The sequence below is a fragment of the Ostrinia furnacalis genome, unplaced genomic scaffold (genome assembly GCF_004193835.3).
Source record: "Ostrinia furnacalis isolate ACB-3 unplaced genomic scaffold, ASM419383v2 OfSCF0912, whole genome shotgun sequence".
Lineage (NCBI taxonomy): Eukaryota > Metazoa > Arthropoda > Insecta > Lepidoptera > Crambidae > Ostrinia > Ostrinia furnacalis.
The window spans coordinates 13,923-41,454 of NW_021131151.1; the positions used below are offsets into that span (position 1 = coordinate 13,923).

The 27,532-nt window shown below is 36.2% G+C and overlaps 3 protein-coding genes across 3 annotated transcripts; all 3 read left to right on the forward strand.

Moving 5' to 3' along the window:
- The first annotated feature begins 1,993 nt into the window (after window positions 1–1,993).
- Window positions 1,994–7,183, forward strand: LOC114350531 (myrosinase 1). Its single transcript, XM_028301370.1, has 6 exons — window positions 1,994–2,074; window positions 2,533–2,654; window positions 3,595–4,265; window positions 4,741–5,049; window positions 6,229–6,467; window positions 6,796–7,183. Exons 1-6 carry the CDS (start codon window positions 2,052–2,054, stop codon window positions 6,995–6,997), a joined length of 1,566 nt encoding a protein of 521 aa, XP_028157171.1. The 5' UTR covers window positions 1,994–2,051; the 3' UTR covers window positions 6,998–7,183.
- Window positions 7,184–7,862: 679 nt separating this feature from the next.
- On the forward strand, window positions 7,863–18,827 carry Ublcp1 (Ubiquitin-like domain-containing C-terminal domain phosphatase 1). Its single transcript, XM_028301346.1, has 6 exons — window positions 7,863–8,066; window positions 8,877–9,058; window positions 9,985–10,120; window positions 10,700–10,911; window positions 11,237–11,512; window positions 17,715–18,827. The coding sequence occupies exons 1-6, from the start codon at window positions 7,895–7,897 to the stop codon at window positions 17,766–17,768; spliced, it is 1,032 nt and encodes a 343-aa protein (XP_028157147.1). The 5' UTR covers window positions 7,863–7,894; the 3' UTR covers window positions 17,769–18,827.
- A 5,577-nt stretch (window positions 18,828–24,404) lies between these two features.
- On the forward strand, window positions 24,405–27,289 carry LOC114350517 (chorion class high-cysteine HCA protein 12-like). The gene is made up of 2 exons (XM_028301353.1): window positions 24,405–25,109; window positions 26,113–27,289. The coding sequence occupies exons 1-2, from the start codon at window positions 24,760–24,762 to the stop codon at window positions 26,186–26,188; spliced, it is 426 nt and encodes a 141-aa protein (XP_028157154.1). The 5' UTR covers window positions 24,405–24,759; the 3' UTR covers window positions 26,189–27,289.
- The last annotated feature ends 243 nt before the right edge of the window (window positions 27,290–27,532 follow it).

Below are 27,532 nucleotides of genomic sequence, written 5' to 3' on the forward strand. Positions count from 1 at the left end.
CCTCCCTCCCACTAGGTGGACCGCCGATCTGGTGAAGGTCGCGAGAGGTATCTGGATGCGGGCGGCGCAGGACCGGTCTTTGTGGAAATCTTTAGGGAGGCCTTTGTCCAGCAATGGGCGCCTTTCGGCTGAAACGAACGAACTATACGAGTAGACTTCATTCATTCATGGTCTTCATATCCACTTCCTAATAATGTAGAGTGGATTTATTTAAAACAACTGATTAGGAAAAAATACTGGAAGTAACTAAAGGAAATTAAATAATATCTTGAAACATTAAGGCTCAGTTGTACCACCTAACTTTAACGGTAACTATGACGATAATCGGTGCATTTTGTATGGAGTTTGACAGATTTTTGACGTTTGTTACAGTCGAAGTAAGATGGTGCAACCACCCAGCCTAAGTTGAAAAAACAAATGAACATATGATGAACATCCTGAAAATAGGTAAATTGAAATTCGTAATGTCTCTAAATTGTGTTGATTATTTTCACGATGTTCAATTGTTTTTCTGATTAGGACGTGATTTTACATAATTTTAACCAAGTTCGAAAAGTTTTTTTTCTATGTTCTAACACGTTTTATGATGGCTTTCGACACTTTTGAGCAGTATAAACAATATTGCTTAGATATTACATTCTTATCTGAAGTAGGGACATCACTGGTACAATTTATTACATAAACAATTAGTAAATAACTAATTAATAATTAGCAATATGTGTCAAGGGCTACTTTATTGTCAAGAATATCTTTAGATAAAATCTAATTAAATGATTGATGTCGCTGGACCTAGCCCCCTTGGGACTTTCTTAATCTTTTTTCAATTCTATCAATTCAGGGACTAAAATACAACGAAATTACTAAACGTAATAAAATAAATGTACCTACACTAAAGTTTTTAGTCAACATGTTCTTCATATTAAACTAATGCTAAGATTACTTATTATGTGATTTTGTTAAGTACCTACCCATGGTAAGTACATGGTATTTGACTAATGGTACTACCTACTTACTTGAAAGAAAATAGGCAAGTAAAAGTGCTTAACTACCTTTGTAGTACCTAAGTAATCTTCAGTTAGCCTACTTATGAATATTTATAAACTGGGTAGGTAACTATGATGTAACATATTGTATTTTTGCAATAAGTGTCAAATTTTGGTGGAAATTGAATAGAGACATTTTATTTAATTTCAGTAGGCACCTGTAAATTATGTAAATCTTCATTATGTGTGCATGACTGTACTTGATATTGGGATATTCGCGTCTCGGTGTCGTATTGTCCGTGTGAATAATATTGTTATGGCTTCAAATGCTGTCACCGAACTGTACCTGGGTGATTCGCAACTGTTTTTCTATTTTAAAAACCAAAAAAGGAAGAAGTTCTATGTTCAACTGTTTGTATTTTTTCTGTCATTTGAGCGTTAATTGAGAAAACCTCTCTCTGGGTGGTCTGGAAAAAATCGCTGCCTTGTGATAAGACCGCCTTTTAATTTCAATGTTGCATTTCTTTAGTCTTTATGTATGTAAGTAAAGTGCAGTAAAGAGTCTCTATAAATCTATGTATTTTGTACAATTGTAAACGACATTTCATGGGCAGCATGTCGTAACTATTCTGCAATCAACCAGTATAAAAACTATTTTGTTGAAATGGCAGTTAATTATTACGAGGTATCATAATTATTATTTTATGGTATCCTTATGACTCTATTGCTCTATTAACTACTTAATTATTATAAAATCTTTAAATATTTAATAGGTCTAATGGATTGTCATGATGACCTAATTGTGTTTGACATCATGAGTACAAACTACAAAGTCGAGTCCAAAGTATCATAGAGAAACAATAGAAAACCTTAAGAATGCATAACTACAATTTATTTCTGCAAGTCATTCCATTAAACCCATAGAAAAACATTGACAAATATTTATAAAGCAAATTATGAACTGTCTATCACTTTTAATATTTTTTGTTCACTGCAGAATAACCCTGTTTTAAATTGTACGTAAGTTTACAAGACAACTAGTAGCAGAGTCGTTGTCTTGGGATCACGATGGCTCGACTCCTTGTGATTGGGTGAGTTTATTTTGTAAAGTTATAAGTTAATTAATTACTAAAATATAGTTAGTTACATAGTTTGTCAAGAAGTAACGTAACCCTATGTTTACGAAATAGGCGCGAAATGATAATAATTTAAAGCCTATGTTTTTAAGTGGTTGCCAGTTCAGACAGATCCTATCTTTCTTGATGTGAGATAAAAGTTATTTAGGTAGTTTATTTTTATTTTATTTATTATTCAGTTACCAATAAAACAGTGTATTACGGGAAGATTAGTCGTATCTTGTTTTTTTAAAGTTTAAATGAATTTCATCCTGTAATAAATATTTTTAGTATCTACTTAGTTGATTATCTACGCTAATTAATTTTAAGAAAGCTGTAAATAGATCCTGGCAACCAACAAAGGAATTGCAGCAGTAAGAACGAGAGGTGAATAGTTCAGTTAATTAATTAATATCTTAAATTTGTATTCTCAGTTTTCTCTTATGCCTGGGTGCTGGGGTATGGAGCAAGCGAAAGGTCCGCAGTTTCCCCGAGGGGTTTCAGTTTGGAGCCTCCACTGCTGCTTACCAGATTGAGGGAGGATGGTACGAAGATGGTATGTCTTGAAGGGCTATTTAATTTAATGAAATCCCTGGTGGTTTTTAAAAGCTATCTAATGTAATAAATGTATAATAAGTAATTGTATTTCATGTAATAAGTAAATCTATACTTATAATAAATCTGTAGAAAGGTCAATTCTGTACATGAAATATATTTTCAAAATAACTATCAGGGGGTGATTAGTGATCGATACTGATGCCAAAAATGCAATCAGTAAAATTTTTGTCTGTCTGTCTGTCTGTCTGTCTGTCTGTCTGTCTGTCTGTCTGTATGTTCCTTATAGAAACAAAAACTATTCGACGGATTTTAACGAAACTTGGTACAATTATTCTTCATACTCCTGGGCAGGTTATAGGATACTTAGGAATTCCCACGGGAACGGGCATTAGCGGGAAAATCCTTTTGTATGAAAAATCTAAACCGCTTAAGTTAGACGCTTGAAATTTGGCAAGCAGGTACCTTAGTAAACTTAAAGCTTAGTCATAACAGGATATTGCAAAATTCCTACGGGAACGGGAATTAGCGAGAAAAAACATTTGTATGAAAAAATCTAAACCGCGTAAGTAGATGAAGGGGGTAAAACGGGATCCACGCGTACGAAGTCGCGGGCGGCCGCTAGTAAATAATAAATAAATAAAATCAAAAAGTAATTAGCAGGCGCGACTGCACATGGAAATCTGATTTTTCCCGAATACTTATTTATGTTTGTACGTTTTTTTAAATGCTATTCAGAACCCAACCACCACTGCTTTTACGGTATTTTTTTCTAAATTCCCTTAATTGAGAACATAACATAGAACGTTAACATGCCGAGAAAACAACAGTAACGCAAAATCAACTCTAATCATTTATTTTTTTACAATTTTACATTCTACTCTACCAAAGCGCCTTCAGAATTATCTACAGAATCTAAGAAAATGCTTTTTTTACAACAGGGAAAGGACTTTCAATATGGGACATCGCAACGCACACCGTTCCGTCTCCAATAAAAGACCAATCCACCGGCGACGTCGCTGCCGACTCCTACCATCTCTACCAGCGCGACGTTGAAATGATGAACGAACTCGGCTTAGATTTCTATCGATTCTCCATCTCCTGGCCTAGGGTCCTGCCCAACGGCTTCTCCGACCGGGTCAACCAGGCTGGAGTCGACTATTACAACAATCTCATCAATGAACTGCTCAAGAACAACATCACCCCATTTGTGACGATGTACCATTGGGATCTTCCCCAAAATCTGCAAAGATTGGGCGGCTGGACCAATCCTCTCGTAATCGACTGGTTTGTGGACTACGCCAGGGTTTTATTCGACAAATTCGGAGACAGAGTCCGTAGCTGGATCACTATAAACGAGCCAAAGCAAATCTGCTTCGAAGGGTATGGGAGTGACTCCAAAGCACCTTTTTTGAATATGACAGGAATAGCAGAGTACTTGTGTGCCAAGAACGTTTTGCTTGCCCACGCCAAGGTGTACAGGCTCTATGATGAAGAGTACAGGAAGCTTCAGAATGGAACTATTGGTATTTCGATCAGTTGTACCTGGTACGAGCCAGCTTCGGATACGCTGGATGATCATCAGGCGGCGCTGGATGCTAGGCAGTTTGATGTAAGTAGGCCTACTTACTACATATTATCATTTTCAATCAGTAACGCGATATCATAAACAGTCATTCCGTCTTGCGTTGAATCAATGCAAAATATTGTCTTATTTGGAAGACATACAGTGAAATAATAACAGACAAATAACAAATGCATGAATCTACTTTTTTAAATACACCATTTAGGTAGGTACCTACATGTTTTTGCATAACAATAAATCAAACGACAAAAGCCAATTCGCTATCACAGTAAAGGCGAACTTCGTAGAAGATTTTCCTTTCTCTAAGAGTAGGCGCACACCGTTGATTTTTAGTTGGCCGATAGTTGTGCCCGATTTTAAATTGTATGAAGAATCGGCCAAATCGAATCGGCGTAGTGTGCGCACTCCCATACATGCCCATACTGATCAACTGCCCGACTAAACTATCGGCCGACGAAAAATCAACGGTGTGCGCCTACTCTTATGCGCAATAATTTTCCAGTGGGGCCAGTACGCTCACCCGATATTCTCCAGAGCTGGTGACTTCCCGACCGAACTAAAGAAGAATGTAGCGCTTAAAAGCGCTGAGCAGGGCTACCACAAGTCTCGTTTGCCTGAACTGAGTGCCGCTGAAGTCGCCCTCATTCGAGGAACCTCGGATTTCTTCGGCCTGAATACCTATACGTCCAAACTGACCTATCGCGATGCGTCGCTGGAGGGAATGTATGCAGTACCATCGTACAATGATGATATGGGTGCCGTGATGATCAAGGATCCATCGTGGCCGCAAGCGCAATCGTCGTGGTTGCAAGTGAGTGTAACCTGTGTTTCGATTTTTTTTACCAAATTGTCAGACAGGCTAGTAGAGCCAAGTGAGGCTAAACCTAACTAAGCAAGAGTAGTTAATGCTAATACCACCTGTACAATCTGGGTAACTTACCAAAGGCTAATATTACCATGCATAACACGGAAACATTGTTTTTGAGGTTGAGGCTCACCTATTGCCCGGTGAAGCTGAGAAAGCCGCTCACGGCTATCAGCACAGTCCGTCCAAAAAAAAACGGAAATATTGGATATCTATGCTGCAATCACACCTGAAAATGACCCTTTTGTACCCTTTGCACCACCGGCCTGCACCACTGGTGGTGCAAAGGGTATTTTTAAATCCCTTTTGCACCACCAACAAATAGTGCTGTGCTACCATCGACTGTAAAACTAGTAGTAGACTGTAAAATACTTAATAATTTAATTGTTATAATTACATCAAAACCTACCTAAAAGTTTTAATTTGTGTGTGTGTGTAAGTGCCTATAAACATTTCACTTCAGACCCACGATACCCCGGGCCTACATCCTACATACAACGAATAAAGTACCAGGGCAACATAACCATAAAGGAGCTATTTTATGATACATGTTTATTTCTCGGGTCAACCAAGAAGAATTTGATATAGCTCCTTTATGATTATGTTGACCTGGTACTTTAGGAATTATTCGTTGTATGTAGCTATGAATGGTTGTTATTAATTTTTATGTTAAGTTGTCAAATCTGTCCAGTAGTTTCGGAGCCTTTTCAGTACAAACAAACAATCAAATCTTTCCTCTTTATAATATTAATATTATATGATTATAGATAATCGTTTTACAGTTAATGGTAGGGCGGCACTATTGGTGGTGCAAAAGGGATTTAAAAATACCCTTTGCACCACCAGTGGTGCAGGCCGGTGGTGCAAAGGGTACAAAAGGCATTCACCAGAAATTTTTAATATATTGCATTAAATTCACCTTTTAAGCTTTATTGTTTCTGTGCAATAAAAACTAACTTAGATAAGTGAGGTGGCTTGCATCCAGTTCACCCTGAACCAGTAACTAAACGCCTGCGAAACAGTCAACAGCAATGAATTAAAACCGTGGTAGCCGATGGATGAATGTGACTGCAAAAATAATTGTCAATTAAGATCTTAATCTCCTGCTTCAAACTCCTTTTTCAGGAAGTGCCTTGGGGCTTCTTCAAGCTGCTCGTAGAGATCAAGAATCTCTACGACAACCCGCCAGTGCTGGTGACCGAAAACGGTTGGTCCACAGCTGGAGGACTCCTCGATGATGACAGGATCGGCTATTATAGAAACTACCTGAATGCTTTACTGGATGCTGTAGATGAAGGTTGCGACGTGAAGGCTTACACTGCTTGGTCGCTGATGGACAACTTTGAGTGGAAGAATGGATACACGTAAGTACTTAGCGTTACCTACTTAGGAATATTCTATCTTCTTTTAGTAGGTACTCGTAGATATCTGGCGGTTGCAATTGCAACCAACTGCGTCAATCTGTCATTTTAATTTCCACCTCCATACTTATTAATTTAATTAATCTTTAATTCTATACAAATTATTGGTATATTAAGGCGAATTTAATGCCGTAAAACATTGTCTGTCAGTCAACCTTCGGTCTATGTGGTAGAGTTCCGAGAAAAACTACTCTCAAAAGTTATGTGGCTGCTAGCTACAATGTATTAATAGCATACCAGCTTTTTTAAAGGAATCCTCATTTTCTTACAGAGAAAAGTTCGGCCTCTACGAAGTGGACTTCAACAGCCCAGATCACACCAGAACTCCGCGCAAGTCCGCATACATCTACCGGGAGGTCATCAGATCCAGGCAGCTGGACATCAACTACGAACCTGAGGACTTCACTGCAGAGTCCGCCAACAGCAGCGGAGAAACGGAGAAGAATAGTTCTAGCAATTATTATTATAAATAATTTGTTAAAGAAATAAATGTATTATAATAAGTACGAGTACGAGGTTTAGTTATTTAATTAGGCAGTTCCTCGTGATTAATCAACGGCAAGGCAGGGATTCTCTACTTCTTTTGCTTAAAACGAAACATTTTCATCGTCATCATCATTATTTCAGGCACAGGACCTCCTCTGCTGAATATAGGCCCGGTTCCAGGCTTCGGTTGTACCGGTAACGCCTTGCATTTTTGGCGTCAAACCTTAGACCAGGCAAACGGCTAGGCAACGTAGTCGTGCAGGAGGATACAAGGAAGAGGGGCAGCCACAGTAGGTAACACAGAGTCGTCCAGGTGAGTGCCAGGAAGAGGTGCAGCAACCGCAGTTAAGGAACGGCTGGGACGAACAAGGATCGGCGAATCCAGCTCGTATGCCTTGATAGGGTTACACTGGTTGAGGCGCTCCTTTTCAAGACTTGGAAGCCTGCGTTTAACGAGCCATTGGACGTGGAGAGGGTCATTAATTCCTGATGGTTGAAGGGCATTAAATTAAATTTAATGCCCTTCAACCATCAGGAAGACCACTTTTCGATAGGGTAAGTCCTTTACGCGGTATAACTGGAAAACCGAAAAAGCGCCCCTTTCGAGGGCCCCCACCACTTAAGCACAACTCCGTCGAAGTCGAAAACTTAGGAGAGTCTTAATGGGCAACCAATGAAGCCATTAAAGCAATAAAATCTTTTGTAGGAATTATTTCCGATTTAAAAGCTAATTCTACTGGACTATAATGAGCGATTCCTTTGCTGACAACACATTTAAAAATCAATCCGTTTTACGTCACACACAGCTGTCACAAACGTCAAAATTGTTTTGTTTATGTGTCACCGACTGTTCGTGTCTTACATTGTGCTAATTTTCGTGAAAAATGTGTGATATAAACGATAATCCGTTGAAATTGACTGTTAAGTGGAATGGGAAGGAGTACGATATACCGGAGTTTTCACCGTCCGATTCCGTGGCGATGCTAAAAATCGCCATCGAAAATGCGACTGGTGTTCGACCCGAAAGACAAAAATTGCTCAATGTTAAGTTTCAGGGTAAGAAAGTTCTATTTTTCGTAGCAAATACAACACTAATAATAATTATGCTATAGTAATATTCAAGCTGTATTTTAATAGTACTAAACCATAGTTAACCTATTTTCCTTATAACTACCATCACAAGAAGAACTCTTTATGTAACCGCGAAGACGGCCGATTTCGGCACTTTCTTAGCATTATTCTAATTAATTCCTACAATTAGTAATTCAAGGCCTCGGTTTATACCGTTGAACTTAGTTTCTACTCATTCACTGAGGTTAAAACAGTTCACTACTATTTTAAAACTACAAACAAGTACTTTTGACTTAAAACCAATTATTTAGAAATGAATGGACCACTTATGCAAATCATAAATATAGTAATTGGGTACATCTGTATCCAATCATACTCCAAAACTTTCACCAAGTTAATGATTAACACTTATTGCATCATGATTTTAAGTGAACTTCTTTACTTTGTATTCAAACAAAAACATGAGTTAAACATGCATTACTATAATAAGTGTAAGGCACATAAAATACATTTACAGATTATGACTATGTCATCTAGCTTTTATTTAGACAGCTTTTAAACATGTGTTCAAATAACTGCCGTTTGCATACAAAAATAAATACATTTTATATCAATGCTTTGTAAAAAAAAAAATATCTTTGTAACATTTAAAATTAGTCATGTAAGTATTTGAATAAATAATCTTATATTAAAAGTAATGTGACATTCTTTAATTAAATGAAATGGCCACAAAACCCACACAAAAAATAGGTATTTATGAATAAATGATCTATTTAATTTCTCCTTATCAAATAGGTAAAGTGGCTACAGATAATTTCACGTTATCAGAGTTGAATCTCAAACCGAACCTCAAAATTATGATGATGGGTTCGTTAGAAGAAGCGATACAAGGAGCCAGAACGAAACCGGATGTAGGGGACGAGGTGGTTAACGATTTGGACATTGAAGAGGAAGAAGTAGACGTGGAAAATCAAGAAGTAAGTATATTTTTACTTTTGCTTTGTATTATTATATGTAATATTACACTGTTATCGTAATAAACTGTAACGTCAACACAAGTTTTGATCAAAACTATACAGATTTTGACTGACTTAATTTGCAAGATATATAATTCTGTGCATCAGAAAACACATTAGAGTACGTCACAAAAATTGTATCCTCTATTGATTTAACTAATTATGCTAGAAGATGAACATTATCATCATTAAGATCACGGAATATAGGAGCTCGGTAAGCTTCAGAGTATATTTTAGAAAGCTTTCGGAACCGCGTATACCGAGACAAATCAGAAAACGGCTTAATCTATTTCTGTTCACTGTGGCATAAAGCCCTCAACAAAGTACCTACATTGAGTCACATATTCTGCTTTTCTGAATTATGTAGAGCCTTGTTATCATCATCATCATCAACAGCCCTTTACAGTCCACTGCTGGACTATGAGCCTCCTCCACTACAGTGAAGGGTTTTGCCATAATCCCCACACTTGGCAGGCGGGTTGGAGATCGCAGTTTAAAAGATTGATGTTTTTCAGAGAGAGCCTTGTACTTGTTTGTTATTTTTGTGATTTATAAATTCTAGCTGTTACAAATTCACTGTTGACCTAGACATAGGTTTAGACGTTTAGATAAATAAACATTATTCTTATCATTGGTAAAGGTCAGTCATATGACTCATAATCACTTAATGCTGCTCCAATGTTTTATTTAATATCCATAAATGAATAATTTGTGTGTCTATTTCTGTTTGGACAGTGAATACACAATAACAGACTTGATTTTAACAAGATCATGTGTAACAAATTACAAACAATAATATTTTGGAGTTCTGCTAATCTCAATACGTAGTTATGTATTATAATTAGTATTTAGTTATGGTAAAACATAATATTGTGCTTTATTTCCAGATATATTTAGCGAAAATAAATAAAAGGGTGAGAGATTATAAAATTAACGTACTCAATGAACCTCGGCCAGGAAAGAAACTGTTGGTGCTAGACATAGATTATACGTTATTTGACCATAGGTCAGTAGCGGAAACTGGTAAGTTACCTCTTTGTTATATTTCCTAATTATTCAGTAGTCATCATAAAACGATATTGGACAGTAATGTTAAGGATTTCACTTGTAACTTCCCTAGACAAATTACAAAACGTGACAGTTAATCACTTCACGGTGCGAAATAACGACCAAAACCGCGAAATCGCTCTAACACCAGCTACCTTTTGAACTTTCCACATATTCAATAAAAATTACTCCTGTTTTATTCTACAATTTATACCAATCAATGTAGCACTTTAAGTACTTGATACTGGCAAAGATAAATTAGTAAGAACCAATGTATAGATCGTTTCATCCACGAAGACGCGCCCCACCATTTTTCAGCTAATGTTTGAGTTTTATTGGTACACGCTAAATTATTCATGAGTGCACACGCACACTACAATAATGACGCTCGGATTGCTCGGATCAAACTCCCCGCACCCCGCGCTTCCCTCGACCAAAAATTGGTGGGGCGCGTCTTCGTGGATGAAACGATCTATGTATAAGAGGTATTTAGTAATCAAAAAATACCAAAAAAAATTTTACATTGTCTAATAAATTCTACATAAATGTTTTCAGGTTACGAATTAATGCGGCCGTTCCTCCACGAATTCCTGACGTCTGCATATGAGGACTATGACATAGTGATATGGTCAGCCACAGGGATGAAGTGGATCGAAGAGAAGATGAGGTTACTCGGTGTGTCTACACACCAGGACTACAAAATTATGTTCTATTTGGATTATTTGGCCATGATCACTGTACATTCGGCGAAGTATGGAACTATTGATGTGAGTATGATCAGTTTATACCAAGTAACTAATTATAGGCTTATAGGACGAAGCATGCTTATCCGTATCAACTCGAGGAGGTCAGTATATCCATAGGGGGCGACAATTTTGGCTATTTTTCAATCCCCCCTATTGTGTCCTTTTATCGAGCCAGTTTATCAAATTAACACGATAAACCCATACATTTGTCGTCTAAAATCGACGATAAGATTATATCGTGGCGCACATCCTAGACCGGCTGGTGCCCATAGTATAAACTTACTTATTTTGCCACTAGATGGCGCTAAATTCCAAAGTTATTTACATTTTCATTTCGCTGTTACAGGTCAAACCACTAGGCGTGATTTGGGGCAAATACCCTCAGTACAGTTCGAAAAACACTATAATGTTCGACGACATCAGGCGTAACTTCATCATGAACCCAAAAAGCGGTCTCAAGATTAGACCCTTCAGGCAAGCCCATCTCAACAGGGAAAGGGACCGAGAGTTACTGCATTTGTCCACGTATTTGAGGGATATAGCGCAGTACTGCGAGGATTTTGATACTTTAAATCACAAGAAATGGGAGAAATACAAGCCCGATAAGAATGCTATGCAACAGGTGAGTTATTTATTTTATTTTATTTTGTTTTATTCAGAAAACAAACAGCTTACAAATATATAAATTGCATAGATACAGTGTATCTTATCCTATCTTTTATTTTATTTGTTGTGTATGTTACGGCTAAAGATAGGTATGAACATAAACTTAAGATTAGCCGGCTACACTTAAGTTTATCTTCGAGAAGCAGCTAAAGTACGATAACATGTTAGTTTGTGTCGTGATATTCCATCTTTAGCCGGCTAATGTGCACATTAGCCAAAACGAAACGGCTAAAAATGTATTCGATGGGCGCGCCAGGCTGGCGGAGGGCTTGAGGGGGCGGTGGGGAGACAACGAATAGCTCCATATTATTTAACAATTGTGACTAGATATTGTTTTAAGTAATTAAAACTGAAGAAGTTTTATTTTGTAATTTTAAATACCTACCTACAGAAGATTCTGTAATGACCAAATGGTTCCTTATTATTTTATTTTAATGATAGGTACCTAGATATTGTTTTCAATAATTAATATTTTGTTATTGTAATAATTGTAATTTTGAATACCTACATAGATAGGTACATAAAAGTATGTGTAATGAAAGTGATTATTAATTAATAAAGTTTTCGTGTCCAAATAGTAAATATTATTACATTGTTTCCTTTTCCATTTCCTTCTACATTTTTAGCCAAGGGCCTGCGGTTACACTTAAGTTTAGCCGGCTAAAGATAGAAGAAACTAACATTAACACCTCGTCGAAGATAAACTCAAGTTTAGCCGGCTAATCTTAAGTTTATGTTCGAGTAATTTAACTGAGAAAGTTTTTTTTGTGTGCTTAGTGCGAGTTTGCATTTATCGTTGTCGCTAACGAGTGCATCAAAAAGAGCTATAAAGTTTAAGATTTTAGTTCTTGAAAGTATCTGCTAGGGACGCTGTACAATCATCATACATTTAATGCATGTCATTTTTTACGCAGGCGCTAGAGGATGACGATCGATATAAAGTCGCACTAAGCCCACTGATTACGAATAGATCCAGAAAAATACGTGTAGTGAGAGCGGTTAGTACTAGGGTCTCATTGTTTTTTTTTACAGAAGTAACTAGTCTAATTATTGTAGGTACCTTTCTACATAATCTAGCAAAATCGATTTTGAAAAAAAAAACTTGTTTTATAATTTTCTTAATTTCGTCATTTATTCTGCATTTTAGTATTCACACATGCAGTCGGAAGCATTTTTAGTTTTATTTGTTTAGACGGTATGGAATAAAATGTCATTATCATCATAGAAAATATAATTTTTTAGGGTCCCGTAGTCCTGACAAGGAACCCTTATAGTTTCGATATGTCTGTCTGTCCGAGGTTTTGCTTGGAAACTATTGGCACTAGAGAGCTGTAATTTTGTGGAGGTATGTATATTAATCACGCCGACAAAACGGTAGAATAAAATTTTGATAAAACATTTTTTTAGGATAGCTCCCCTACATGTAAAGTGGGGATGAATTTTTTTTCATTTTCTACACCATCGTGTAGGATATCGTTGGATGACTTGGGGGTTTCAAAGACTATTTTTAGATTTAGGGATCCGTTTGCAAACTAATAAAGTCTAAAGTGCCAATTTTTGTTCGAGCAGGGCGTCCTCTAAAAACTAGAATGCTGGCTTGAAAAATCTGGAAAAGATTATAATAATACTACTTTTTATGAACTTTCAAGAAAACTATAACGGTTAGGGTAGGTCAGTTAGTTTAAGAGTAATAGTCATTTAACTCATGTACCTATTATAAAATTTCATATCTAATAAAAATTCCTTAGATGAAAATATTAAAAGCGACTTTAGATGAAGTAATTGCTTGCTTCTAACATTATATTTTGTTAACGACGGACTACTACGGAACCCTACACTGCGCGTGGCACGACACGCACTTGGCCATTTTTTTTACTTAAGATTTAAACCCAGTTTTCTGGCAAACTCTATATCTCTATTTCTTGCGGAAAAAATTACGTGATATTTCCTGAGACCCCCCCTCTCCCCCACGTGAGATTTAGTGAGGTTTTTGTTGACCCCCTCCCCCCCCTAAAAATCTCACGTAATTTATGGACGCCCCCTAATGAGTCAATATAACACTCTAATAGGTACTCTAATGTGATAAAAAGTAACTCTAAAATTATTACAAAATATTATTATTTAAGAATCATAGATACGTAGTAACATTAATCAGGTGCTGATTAACCTTTAACCGACGTGATTTTTTGTCACGTCGTCTGCGATGTGCGGTCTGTGGGACCGCTATACTGTTTACTCAAAAAATTGACATTTTTTGTTTAAAAGTATATTGGTTTTATATTTTTTGAGAACATTATAGTATAACAAATAAACGTACTTATCATTTGTGAGGAATTAATGTATAGTATTTATTTAAATATGGCCAAAACTTTTTTGACCCTCAATTTTATTGAAATTACACTAGAGCTCAATATTTAAGATGAAGATTTTTTAAACAGTGTTAAATAAAACTGATTATTATTTACATATATTTTTTTTATTTTATTAACAGGTTTTACTTTCGGTATGCAATACCGAGGTGGAACCTTTTAGATCTGTGTCATCCTTCACGTTTAGTGAAATACCGGGGTGGTTGAAACTTGATTTGATCCATCCGCCCCGTTAAACGATATACCGGGGTGGTTGACACTTGATGTGTTCCATCCACCCCGTTGAACGCTAAGACTATGACTACCGGGGTCGTTGAAACACTTTTTCCCATCCACCCCGTTGACGGGGCAGATCCACCGGGGCCGTTGGGACTAACCCAAAACGAGCACTATTCTCTTCAGTCGTATAATATTTTTGTGACATGTAAGGCGACTGATTTAAATACCACGTATTTTGTAGAATTCATCAGAAATCGGGTTGCATTTCATTCTGCTGGTTGAATAAATGTCAAACATTTGTTTTTTGTGTGACTGTGTCTGTGAGTTTGAGCAAGATTGTCTTCAATGGATTCCAACACATCCAAAATAGATTCTTTCGAAAGTCGAAATCTTGTGCGACATATTCTTCGAATAATGAAGCCGTGCTTTTAAATATTTTGGGTCGTCGTACTATACAGTGTGTTTGGGATACATAAAAATTGTTTGTATTTCCTATGTGCCCGTCTTACAGATAAATCAAAATTTGCATTTGTAAACCAATAATAATTATGTGTCATTAAAAATGAAAAATTATGACCAAAAAACTTTAAAAAAATTATTAATTTTAGTTTTTGTCAAAAAATTCAGTTTTGACGGGCACATAAGAAATAAATAACATTTTTGTGTAGTCACATAAAAATAAATTTCAAAAATTAAGCCCTTCCCCCATTCCAAGAGGAGGGGGGTAGGCCTACATATTATGGGAACATTTTTGTCGATAAAATTTACATAATAACATCGCCTTAAATTATATTATCGCTAGCCCTATCCCAAACACACTGTATAGACCAAATTGTCTAAAACTTCCAAAGGATCCTCGTTTTCGAAAGTAAAATTGTACGCCATTGCGATCCTGTTCCTGTGTGACAGTAAACTAACAGCCTGTTACCCATCTAACGGACCTAATGAGCAGCAATTAAGTTTAACAACGGATTACGGATATTAAACATTCGTTAAAACATGGTGGGACATTCAATAACCTTAACAGTCTGTTAAATGATTTAACAGGGGTGTTAATTAGTTAACATTGTATGGTGAAACTGGGTCTAAAGATAGAAGAAACTAACATTAACACCTCGTCGAAGATAAACTCAAGTTTAGCCGGCTAATCTTAAGTTTATGTTCGCACCTATCTTTAGCCGTAACATGTATATTATCTTGATGATAGGGATCATTGACACTTAGTGACGTCAGACGCGGTATTTCCCTTAAGGACTGCGTACATTATAGGGACTGAAGTGACAGCATACATTGCAATTTCAACCGTGGCGTTAAATCTATGAGACATATTATTATTTGTCACCTAAAAATCTCTTGCAGTATCGTCCTGATAATGTGCACAGTCCCATACTCGACAAAGTAACATTTGTGGCAGATTTTGCTATCACTCCACGGAGCGAAGTATAGATCCTTTCATCCACGAAGACGCGCCCCACCATTCTTCCGCTAATGTTTGAATGTTATCGGTACACGCTAAATTATTCATGAGTGCACACGCACACTACATTAATGCCGCTCGGATTGCTCTCAATTGGATCAAACTCCCCGCACCCCGCGCGACCGAGACCTTGTTGGGGCGCGTCTTCATGGATGGAACGAACTATAGTTACGTGCAAAAAGCCAAGACGTGACAATAAATAAATAATAATAAATAAATATCTTTAGACATTTTACACTGCGCTTCTAGTCCCAAACTAAGTAAGGGGGCGTCCATAAATTACGTGAGGCTTTTAGGGGGGGGAGGGGGTCAACAAAAACCTCACCAAATCTCACGTGGGGGAGAGGGGGGGTCTCGGGAAATATCACGTATTTTTTTCCACAAGAAATAGAGAAATAGTTTGCCAGAAAACTGGGTTAAATCTTAAGTAAAAAAATTGGCCAAGTGCGTGTCGTGCCACGCGCAGTGTAGGGTTCCTTAGTTGTCCGTCGTTATCACAATATATTTCAGAAGTAAGCAATTACTTCATCTAAAGTCACTTTTAATATTTTCTTCTAAGGAATTTTTATTAGGTATGAAATTTTATAATACATGAGTAAAACGACTATTACTCTTGAACTAAGTGATCTATCTTAACCGCTATAGTTTTCCTTGAAAGTTCATAAAAAGCACTATAATCTTGAATTTTTCCAGATTTATCAAGCCAACAGTTTAGTTTTTAGCGGGGGGGAACGCCCTACTCGGACAAAAATTGGCACTTTAAACTTTAACATTTTGCAAACGGATCCCTAAATCGAAAAATGGTCTTAGAAACCCCTAAGCCATTTTAAAAGACCTACCCACACGATGGGGTAGAAGACGCAAAAAATATCAACCCCACTTTACATGTAGGGGAGCTACCCTAAAAAAATTTTTTTTTCAAAATTTTATTCTACCGTTTTGTCGTCGTGATTAATATACATACCTCTACAAAATTACAGCTCCCTAGTGCCAATAGTTTCCAAGCAAAACCTCGGACAGACAGACAGCCAGACATATCGAAACTATATTAAGGGTTCCTTGTCAGGACTAAAAAATGATATTTGTATGATGATAATGTCATTTTATTCTATACAGTCTAAACAAATACAACTAAAAAAGCTTCTGTCTGCATGTGTGAATACTAAAATGCAGAATAAATGACGAAATTAAGAAAATTATAAAACAAGTTCTTTTTTTATCAAAATCGATTTTGCTAGATTATTAGTGATTTTGTAGAAAGGAACAATTAGACTAGGTACTTCTGTAAAAAAACAATGTGACCCTAGTACTAACCACAGTCACTACACGTGAATTTCTGGATCTATTCGTAATCAGTGAGCTTAGTGCGACTTTACACAATCGTCATCCGCTAGCGACTGCGTAAAAAATGACATACATTAAATGTATGATGATTGTACAGCGTCCCTAGCAGATACTTTCAAGAACTAAAATCTTAAACTTTATAGATCTTTTTGATGCACTCGTTAGCAACAACGTTAAAGCACACAAAAAAATGTTAAATATTACTCCAAAACTATTAAATTTCGGATTTTTTTTAATATCACGTGAGATTTGGGGGTGGGGGAGGGGGTCAGGTAAAATCTCACCAAATCTCACCAAGGGGGGCGGGGGGGTTGAAAAATAGCCAAAATTGTCTCACGTAATTTATGGACGCCCCCTAAAGCTTGTACTATGGGTAACGGATATAAACATACTTAAATACTTTTTTTTTTTGTAAATACATACTTATTATACATTGAAAACACCCAGTCCAATACAAACAAATATGTTCATGCACACAAATGTACTGTGCGGGAATCGAAGCCGCTACCTCCGGAATACTAGTCCGTTTCGTCTTTCGAACCACTACACCAAACGGCCGACAAATACAATCGCAACTTCGAAATCGTTTCGTTCCGGCGTTTTTATTGTATTAAGTTCACGTAGGTACTCGATTTTTCTTTATTTTTTCGATACATACCTACATGCGTGCGCCCGCGCGAGTTTTAGCGTAGGCCCTTAAAAAGTAAAATATAACATTACATACCTTATTCATCCATTCTCATCCACAGGCCGGCAGCAAGCGGAAAGCGGAAGACAGCTCGCCGTCCACACCGAAGCAATGACGGTAGGCGCCCGCGAGGCACCGCCTTGGCTCACAAGACTGCTAATACAAGACTTACGTGTTACAGAACGACGCTCAAAACATGACTCAATATCAGCATAGATTGAGCTTTTGATTACTCAATAAAAACTCATTTATTTATGCAAGTAGGCTTTTAAAAAGCACTTTTACACGTCCCAGTATTATCCCTACCACGGCTTCAGGACAATAAATGGTTGACGTTGAAATTTATTGTTTAGACTAGATTAGGATTTAGGATGCTTGCCGTGATAAAATCTTATGGACGTTTTTAGACGACAAATGTATGGGCTTATCGCAAAATCGATAAAATACCTCGATAAATGTTTATCGTGGCCTGGCAAGGGTCGGCAACCAGAGATAGGGTTCAAAAGCGACGTGTAAAAGTACTTTTAAAAAATCTAATGTGTTTATCGTATTTTATGTTGACCTTAATGGACAGTGGCGCCAACTCATTGTAAAAAAATATTAACTCTTAGAGTAGGCGCACACCGTTGATTTTTAGTTGGCCGATAGTTGTGCCCGATTTTAATTTGTATGAAGAATCGGCCAAATCGAATCGGCGTAGTGTGCGCACTCCCATACATGCCCATACTGATCAACTGCCCGACTAAACTATCGGCCGACGAAAAATCAACGGTGTGCGCCTACTCTTATGACTTACTTTAAATTGCGGCTCTCCAGTTTGAATGGGAAATAAAGTATGTATTTAAATAATCCTCTGAGTTGGCGCCACGGTATAAACGGTCTCTTTAAAAACAGAAAATTGTTACCTTTGGCTTTTCCACCTCAAAAGGTTACCTTGATAAAGTCTAAATCTATGAGTAAATTTCAAACCAATCACAGAACAAATGCTATGACTAAGATTGAATCAAGTTTTGAGGGTAGTTCTGTAATACCACAACTAGTGCGATTCACATCTACCCGCGTATTCCGTGCGGCGTGTGATGTAATGGACACTTATCACAATATGTAATACGTATTTGTAATTACCCTGTGTTTTTCACTCACTTATGTTAGAATAATATGACTTATAAGTATTCATTCACCTTTTATTTTTATATTCTGCAGCAAAAGAATTGTGTCTTTATTTAGCAAAGACTTACGCACGTATTCACAAACATTACTATGAGGTCACACAGTGCGCGTGGACGCACAAGGTGACACATGAACCAATTACAGAGATCTATTCAACGCTGTGCGTTCGATTTGCTGCTTCACGTAAGCAAGCATCGTTTGTGAATACGGGCGTTAGTAAGTCAGCAGTTGAAAATAAAAATATTGTCACAACGCGGGCTGGTTACCTAGTATACATATTTATAAACAAATAAAACAGTTTTTCTTTTATTTCTTTCAAAACCTCCTTTGCCAGGTAGGCACTGTATAATGCCTTGCATTGCATGACTACAACCCGATCGAGCGGTCTATTCCACTTTGATCACCTGGCTTTGATGACCCAGGTGATCAAAGTCCACTTCCAGCGACAATTTAGTGTCCTTTGATCACCCACGTGTACTATGCCCTGGGTGATCAAAGTGAACTCCAGTCAAATTATAATTTTAGTGTCCTTTGATCACCTACATACAAATCACACCTCCTCTGAATAGTCACATGTCCAATTGTTATACTTACATATTTTGTTTTATAACATTTTTGATATTTTCTAAAAACCGCAACAAACAAATTGGACATTATATGTGACTATTCAGAGTTATAATTTATTTATAGGTGATCAAAGGACACTTAAATAGTAATTTAACTGGAGTCCACTTTGATCACCCAGAGCATAGTATCCGTGGGTGATCAAAGGACACTAAATTGTCGCTGAAAGTGGACTTTGATCACCTGGGTCATCAAAGCCAGGTGATCAAAGTGGAATAGACCGATCGAGCTAACTGCTGCGCACCTCGCTAGAATGCGATTCTTCCCACTCACCCGCACATCTTCGTTCCAGTGTCGTTGTGACGTCACAGCCGCCATGTGCGCAGTTACACTAAATAAATGTTTGGTTACTGCTTACACAACAAGTGTGTAAATTAAACAAATAATTCTGCAGTGAGCTAGACTTAGTTTGGTTATAGTTAACACTTAGTTCGGTGGTCACTTTTGTTGTGTAAGCAGCGAACATTTTTTTCAGTGCTCGACCGTTTTGTACAGCCAATAGACTAGATGTGAACGACTTTCTTCCGATATGATATTAGTGATTGTGTATAACGCAGTGAAGTAAGCAATATTGTAACTTTCTCTAAAATAATACACTGTACAATCGCTAGGACATCTAACGATACCTTTTTACTGTAAAATAGCACTTAATACAACTGTTTAAGATGCAACAGTTATAACTTAAATATTGTCGTCAACTCATCAGAAAAACTTCTCAAGTCTCTCAAAATTGACGCTTGATAACATTATCAACCTTATTGCTAAGGAATAAAGTCAACAATCCTTTTGTGTATCTTTTGATAATAATTGATATTGAAATCTGGCAATAAATTATTACTTTTTCCTTTTGTATTCATAATAATTAGTATTGATTAACATCTTTGACCAACTGATATGATGTTATGATTATTTTTATGTATTTGATATACATAACATATAGTGTTCACCCCCAATATCTATGTACATTTAAATGCTACTAATAATAATGTGAAAGTGTGTCTATCTGATGAATAAATGTCCACGTTAAATACGTCTTGTAGGTCGCGGGTTCGATGCCCGTACATTATAACATTTTGTGTGAATACGTTTGTCTGTACCCGTAGTTTTTTCCTTAGTTTGACACTAGATGGCGCAGTAAAATATGTTTTGGTTCTGTACTGTACTATGGTATTCTATGCATTTGTAATAGTTGTGTTCAAAATAAAGAACGGTAAACTATTTTACTCATCATTATATCATACTCATAATATGATAAAATGGCTCGGCATTTATGTAAAATTAGCCTTAATTATGTAAAATTTCGTATCCGAAAAACGCAAGAACAAAGTTCGATCAAAATTGAGCTTTATCAATATTACATTAAAATATAGTTCTCCACAGTCTGCTGCTGTTGCCATCCTTCTCATAGGACTCAATTCAAGGCCATGCTTCAATAGGACTCAATTCATAACAATTTAGCATGTTGCGTTGCTAATAATTTAGAGCGGTTAAAAAACGATCCTCCCTTCGCAAAAGCGAAAAAGCTATAGGTAACAGACGATAGCACATCAACATATGCATTTTTGTTGCAAAATCACCTCTATTAGAAGTAAATAAGAGCCCACAGTGTTTAGCTTGACGTGCCGTCGTCTAAAGAGTTTTACTTATTTGAGTAAAATTTTACAACACGGAGGAAATATCCGAAAATTCAGAGGAATTTTTAAAGTGGAGTTAAAAAGATTCATTTGAACTAATTGATATTTCTTCTAAAATAAAATGATAAGCGGCTCCAATATTATATTTTATCACATTGTGAGTAATACAATATTGATAACTTGTCATAAACTAATGTTAAGGCCAAGTGCTACTTGTATTTATTAAAGAAACGAAGTTGGTTTTAATTATTTAAGTAAGTATTTTATTATTATGTCTGTCTGGTACAACAAACTTTCGCAGGATTTGTAGAAAATGTGATTGGAAATTGGAATTATGTTAAACTACATAATAGCTTAGATTTGTAACCAAGTTTCCCTAACTGAAATAGAATAAATCCTTCCGAGTAGTGTTTGTTTAGTTAGGTGAACATAATAAATAATTTTATTATTTTAGAATAATAATAAAAAGTTAATATATAAAATAAAGTTTTTTATTTCATATCCTTAGCACGTGCAATAGTTTCGCAGATTTTTCCAAAAACCATATCAAAAGGCGACTTTTTCATTCGGCATGCGAAACCCTTGGTCGGTTTTTGTGATCGTAAGAAAATTATGACATGACTGTTATTATTGATTAATCTAAGACTGTCCCCATAAAAATGGCTCCAAATACATATAATTGTGCCATTAATCCACCTAGGTTATGCGACTTCTACTCAACTCAACTGGGGAAAAAAGTAATACAAATAAATAGGTCCGATGGGACATCCTTGCATAAGTAGCTCATCTACTGGACATGTCTGAGAAAAACGTACAAGTAAAAGATAATTAATTAATTTTAAGACATTCTTTTCAACTCATTATTTTATAGGAAAACCTAAAATAAAATTACTTAATACAAATCAATATTAAAATTTGTTTTCGATTACATACATTGTTCGTCTGCCTGCGCTTAAACGAAACGAACGAAAAAAGGGCGTTTTTTGGCACTTCGCCATGTATGGTCAAACCGAAATAAACTTTAAAGCACACAAAATATGATTCCAAACTCAACCACTACAGATTACTTAGAGATGTACAAAGTACTTTTTTATCATAAATATTTACATCATTCACCGATTATTACTCTGTTGTCTTATCTATCAATAATTTTGATCCATAAATTCAACGATTAAGATCATTTGAAGTGAGTAATTGATAATTTTAATTGCGCTCGAGTCGAAAATTATCTGCAAATCCTACCTTGTGTGACATTTGGGCAGGGCCAGATTTAGGGGAGGGCAACTGGGCAACCGGGGCTACAGCCCTAGGGCATCCACAAAAGAGGGGCCCCCACAAAAACTTATAAAAAAACAAAACAAATTACTACTTTTCCTTTGTCATTTTTTTCGCACTTTGAAATTAAATTATTTAATGAATAGGTAGGTACTTGATTGAAAGTGCCATCCACAAAGACGCGCCCCACCATTCTTCCGAATGTTGCTAGGTACAGTCGCAGAGTGAAAAGGTTCGTCACCTTAGTGTCGGTTTTCGCTTGCACTATACCTTGATTTTTTAGAACCCAGCAGAGATGTAAACAAACACTTTCATACACAATCACACCATAATCACTTACGTGTTCATAATATCATACACATTATTTAACAAGCCCATGAAACCAACTTTATTTTCACGTTTAAACAAGTTTGAAATCAATCTTTGAAACAAATATTTTAGCAAAATACGTGGAAGATGAAAATTTGTGAGACTTGTCAAATTGACTTGACGTTTAAAATCATGTGTTATCTCCATATTGTCTATGACTTGTCTCTGCCACATCAGTGCTGTAACCTGTGAGTCATAGACAATAATCTGTAAATTTAATCGATATTATTTTAAGTATTCACTTATTCCGATTACTGATTAATTTTAAATAAAAAATTTACGATACTTTGTTTAGTTTTCCAGCGATAACTTCGACAATATTGGAGATAACGTAAAATTATTTTTCGACTTGTAGTGTATACTTTTTCGGAGTCAGTTTAATTTTTAGTCGGTTTTATTTAAACGAAATTATTTAACTTTTTTATGCAATTATGCTTACGTATTGTTCCATTGCTTATTTTCCTACATAATTAAATAAAATAAAAGAATTTTGCAACTATTTGAAGTTTAATAACTTTACGGATATCATTGATTGTTTTACTGTCCAGTGTGTTTTTTGATTACATCTGTGCATACAGTTTGTTTCCTGTTCTCGAAACTTTCATAATCAGTTACATTCAATGTTGCGACTTTGTCGCATATTTTTAGTATTTTGACGATCACCCGGCGATGATACGCAAGTACTACAATAATTTCACTTCGCGATTAACGAGAGGTTTTGTCGCATCACTAGTTCACAGACTAAAAATATTTTTATGTCAGTTGGCCATTTTTGATGACATTTCTGCTGATTTCTAAAAAATTAGACTGTAGGTATAGATGACCCACGCTGAACTGTCCCGCCAAACTCAATGACAGGGGGGCGCTACCATCGTTCAACTTTATGGTTTCCAACATGGCAAAAATCGGAACCAGCGATTCGGTATTGACGGTGGCGCCCCGCTGTCAATGTCATCGATAGGACAGTTCAGTATTTTGGAACTATACTGTAAGAGTCAAACCTGCCAACATAACAGTGCAAGAAACAGTGCTGCTAACATTTAAATAAATATGACGTTTGCTAACAAATAAGGTTTTGCTTGTTTATTTTTCTATCCCATCAGTGCAATGCAATGATGACATTGACCAATTGACAATAGTTTTTTTTATTTAATAGAAATAATAATGGCAGGTTGAACCAACAAGAAGGTTTTAGTTTATCAATCATAATAATCTTCTTGACAAGATAAATCGTCAAACAACTTTGATCCGAATAATTTTGAACTTTACTGACGAACAGTTAAAGATTATTTTCTCTAACTCGAGATTATTCTGTAACATAGTTTCAAAAGGTAATATGTGCTCGCGATTCGTTGAAGGAATCAATTTGAAAACTGACGAACCTTTTCATTCCGTGACTGTACATAATAGTGATCTGTTCACTAATGTTTGAATGTTATCGGTACATGCTTATTAAATTTTCCATGAGCATATTAGGTACATAAATGACCCTCCGCACCCTCTATCCGCACTATCTATTTTCTATTTAGTTGGAAAATAATTTGGGCCTAGGGGGCCCACTCTTTTGTTGGTTGCCCCGAGGCCTCCAGACCTCTAAATCTGGTCCTGCATTTTTGGGCATGAATCATCTTACCCGCATACATACATAGTACCTACCTACCTACCGGTTTTGTTGTTGAAATTATTGAGAGAGCTTGTCAGAAAGGTTATTACTTAGTTGTGTTGTGGACGACTGTCTGTGGTATTTTTAGTTACACGCGCCATCCGGTATCAGTGTTAAAATTAGTCATCATTAAAGTAAAGTAACTCAGTTCAGTTCATTATTACTTACAACGAAAATAACTACTACGCAACAACAGTGTTGGAGATTATAATAACTTAAAATTATTTTGTGAAAGTTTTATAGTAAGCTTGGCGAAGCGGATTTATACAGAAAAATAATACCAACTTGAGTAACTCATCAAAATTATGAAAGTTTAACACAAGGAGTACTTGGAAAGTTTTTACAGTTTATTAAAATTTGACCTCTACAAGATGAGTCTCCCTATAACAAACCAACCCACTTCCACTGGACCAGCTGAGGTGATTGCTACAGCACCAGAAAAACATGATTTAGAAGAATCCATTCCGCAAGATCCAGCTGTTAGTGAGGAAGAACAGAAGAAGAGACGGAGTCAAGCCGATGATCATTGTGACTGTTGTTATTCAGGGTACTATGACAGTACTAACGATGGAATATTTTATTACTTATTATGTCGTTGGATGTTAGATTGTTGTAATGGTTGTTGTCATTGGTGGTGCACTGATAATAGTAACGGGGCGGACAACAGTGGTGATTGCTGCGACTGTGGAGGGGACGAATGTGACTGTACGGGCTGTTGTGANCTTTTCATTCCGTGACTGTACATAATAGTGATCTGTTCACTAATGTTTGAATGTTATCGGTACATGCTTATTAAATTTTCCATGAGCATATTAGGTACATAAATGACCCTCCGCACCCTCTATCCGCACTATCTATTTTCTATTTAGTTGGAAAATAATTTGGGCCTAGGGGGCCCACTCTTTTGTTGGTTGCCCCGAGGCCTCCAGACCTCTAAATCTGGTCCTGCATTTTTGGGCATGAATCATCTTACCCGCATACATACATAGTACCTACCTACCTACCGGTTTTGTTGTTGAAATTATTGAGAGAGCTTGTCAGAAAGGTTATTACTTAGTTGTGTTGTGGACGACTGTCTGTGGTATTTTTAGTTACACGCGCCATCCGGTATCAGTGTTAAAATTAGTCATCATTAAAGTAAAGTAACTCAGTTCAGTTCATTATTACTTACAACGAAAATAACTACTACGCAACAACAGTGTTGGAGATTATAATAACTTAAAATTATTTTGTGAAAGTTTTATAGTAAGCTTGGCGAAGCGGATTTATACAGAAAAATAATACCAACTTGAGTAACTCATCAAAATTATGAAAGTTTAACACAAGGAGTACTTGGAAAGTTTTTACAGTTTATTAAAATTTGACCTCTACAAGATGAGTCTCCCTATAACAAACCAACCCACTTCCACTGGACCAGCTGAGGTGATTGCTACAGCACCAGAAAAACATGATTTAGAAGAATCCATTCCGCAAGATCCAGCTGTTAGTGAGGAAGAACAGAAGAAGAGACGGAGTCAAGCCGATGATCATTGTGACTGTTGTTATTCAGGGTACTATGACAGTACTAACGATGGAATATTTTATTACTTATTATGTCGTTGGATGTTAGATTGTTGTAATGGTTGTTGTCATTGGTGGTGCACTGATAATAGTAACGGGGCGGACAACAGTGGTGATTGCTGCGACTGTGGAGGGGACGAATGTGACTGTACGGGCTGTTGTGATTGTGGGGATGATGGCTGTGACTGCGACTGTGGGGACTGTGACTGCGGAGATTGTGATTGTAGCTGCTTCAATTAATTGTAAAATATTTATTACTGAAAGACCCACACTTGTTTGCCGGATGGCCACTGCTCCAATAATTAGATGACACAAGACTGAAATATTTTGAATTCCAGAAATTATTAATACTCAGGTAAGAGTAGACTTAAAAGTATTTACCACAAAGAAATATTTTATATTATTAATTATTTGGTAAACAAGTATTATTTTTAATACTAACTTTTACAAAGTATGTAATAGGGTAAAGATAAACACTCATTCTGAAACCGTATAAAAATTAATATAAAAAAAATATAATACTCATTGGTCTTATAAATCTTGCAATTTATAATAAAAAAAATGAGTCATTTTTAATTATTAATAGCTATTAATTAATTCTGTACTCAAGTACAGTTTGAGAATTCATTAATAGCTATGTTGGTTGACTATTTAGATCTTTTAAACTAAGTCCTGCTGGTCCTGCATGATTTAATAAAATAAATAGTATTTTAATTGCTTTTTAAATGAGTAGGCATTTTATGATTAAATGCACTTCATTATTTTTAAATTTTATTATTATGTATTTATGCATGTACTTTTAGAGAGTATGGAGAAATTTCGTAAACGAAGCTCAAATTAAAATAATCGATGTTGCTCTCTTCTATTCAGCACGTGTGCATTTGGTGCATTTGATTAATTTGATTGAATCTGAATAATTCACTATTCCTTTGTTTTATTTACTTTAGAAATGTCAAACTGACATTAATGACAGGAGGTCGGCTGGTAAACTTTTGGCCAGTTTATTTTTGTGAGAATTTTTAACGCTCAATAATTACAGACACTTGGCTAAGTACCTACTGTACTGAATGTTATCACTCACAAGTGAAAAGTTTAAGTTGTTGTCAGATTCGTAGTACCACCTACTTATAAGTACATAGCTGGACAACTCATTGCATCAACAAGTGGCATGGCATCTCAACAAACTTAAGTTAAGCCGAAATTCGTTTTTTAACATTGCAGCAGCATAGGCTTGCAAACATGCATTTAATAACCCTATAAATCTGTCCTAAACAGAAACAATTTGACCATAAAGTGGCAATTTAGAGTTAAAATGACTCAAGTGATAACTACTCAACCAACTTCAAACAAAACAGTGAAACTCTACTCAGTTGTAGAAGATAATAGAAATGATGAGCAGGATCATGATGTGATGCAACCACTCGAAACAGGCACTGATAAAGATATGAGATACGTTGAAGATGATAGGAACAGTATAAATTCTGAGACGTCACAAGAAATAGATTGCTGCTTCCACATTTCAGACGATAGTCCGTTGGCAGCATTTTGTTTGTGCCGACTCCTTTCTAATTGTCTCGTACACTG

Coding starts and splice junctions, on each gene's coding strand:
- LOC114350531 (XM_028301370.1), top strand. CDS start 2,052: ATGGCTCGACTCCTTGTGATTGG. Junction 2,075..2,532: donor GCTCGACTCCTTGTGATTGG/GTGAGTTTATTT, acceptor TTGTATTCTCAG/TTTTCTCTTATGCCTGGGTG. Junction 2,655..3,594: donor GGGAGGATGGTACGAAGATG/GTATGTCTTGAA, acceptor TTTTTACAACAG/GGAAAGGACTTTCAATATGG.
- Ublcp1 (XM_028301346.1), top strand. CDS start 7,895: ATGTGTGATATAAACGATAATCCGTTGAAATTGACTGTTAAGTGGAAT. Junction 9,059..9,984: donor TAGACGTGGAAAATCAAGAA/GTAAGTATATTT, acceptor CTTTATTTCCAG/ATATATTTAGCGAAAATAAA. Junction 11,513..17,714: donor ATAAGAATGCTATGCAACAG/GTGAGTTATTTA, acceptor TCTCATCCACAG/GCCGGCAGCAAGCGGAAAGC.
- LOC114350517 (XM_028301353.1), top strand. CDS start 24,760: ATGAGTCTCCCTATAACAAACCAACCCACTTCCACTGGACCAGCTGAG.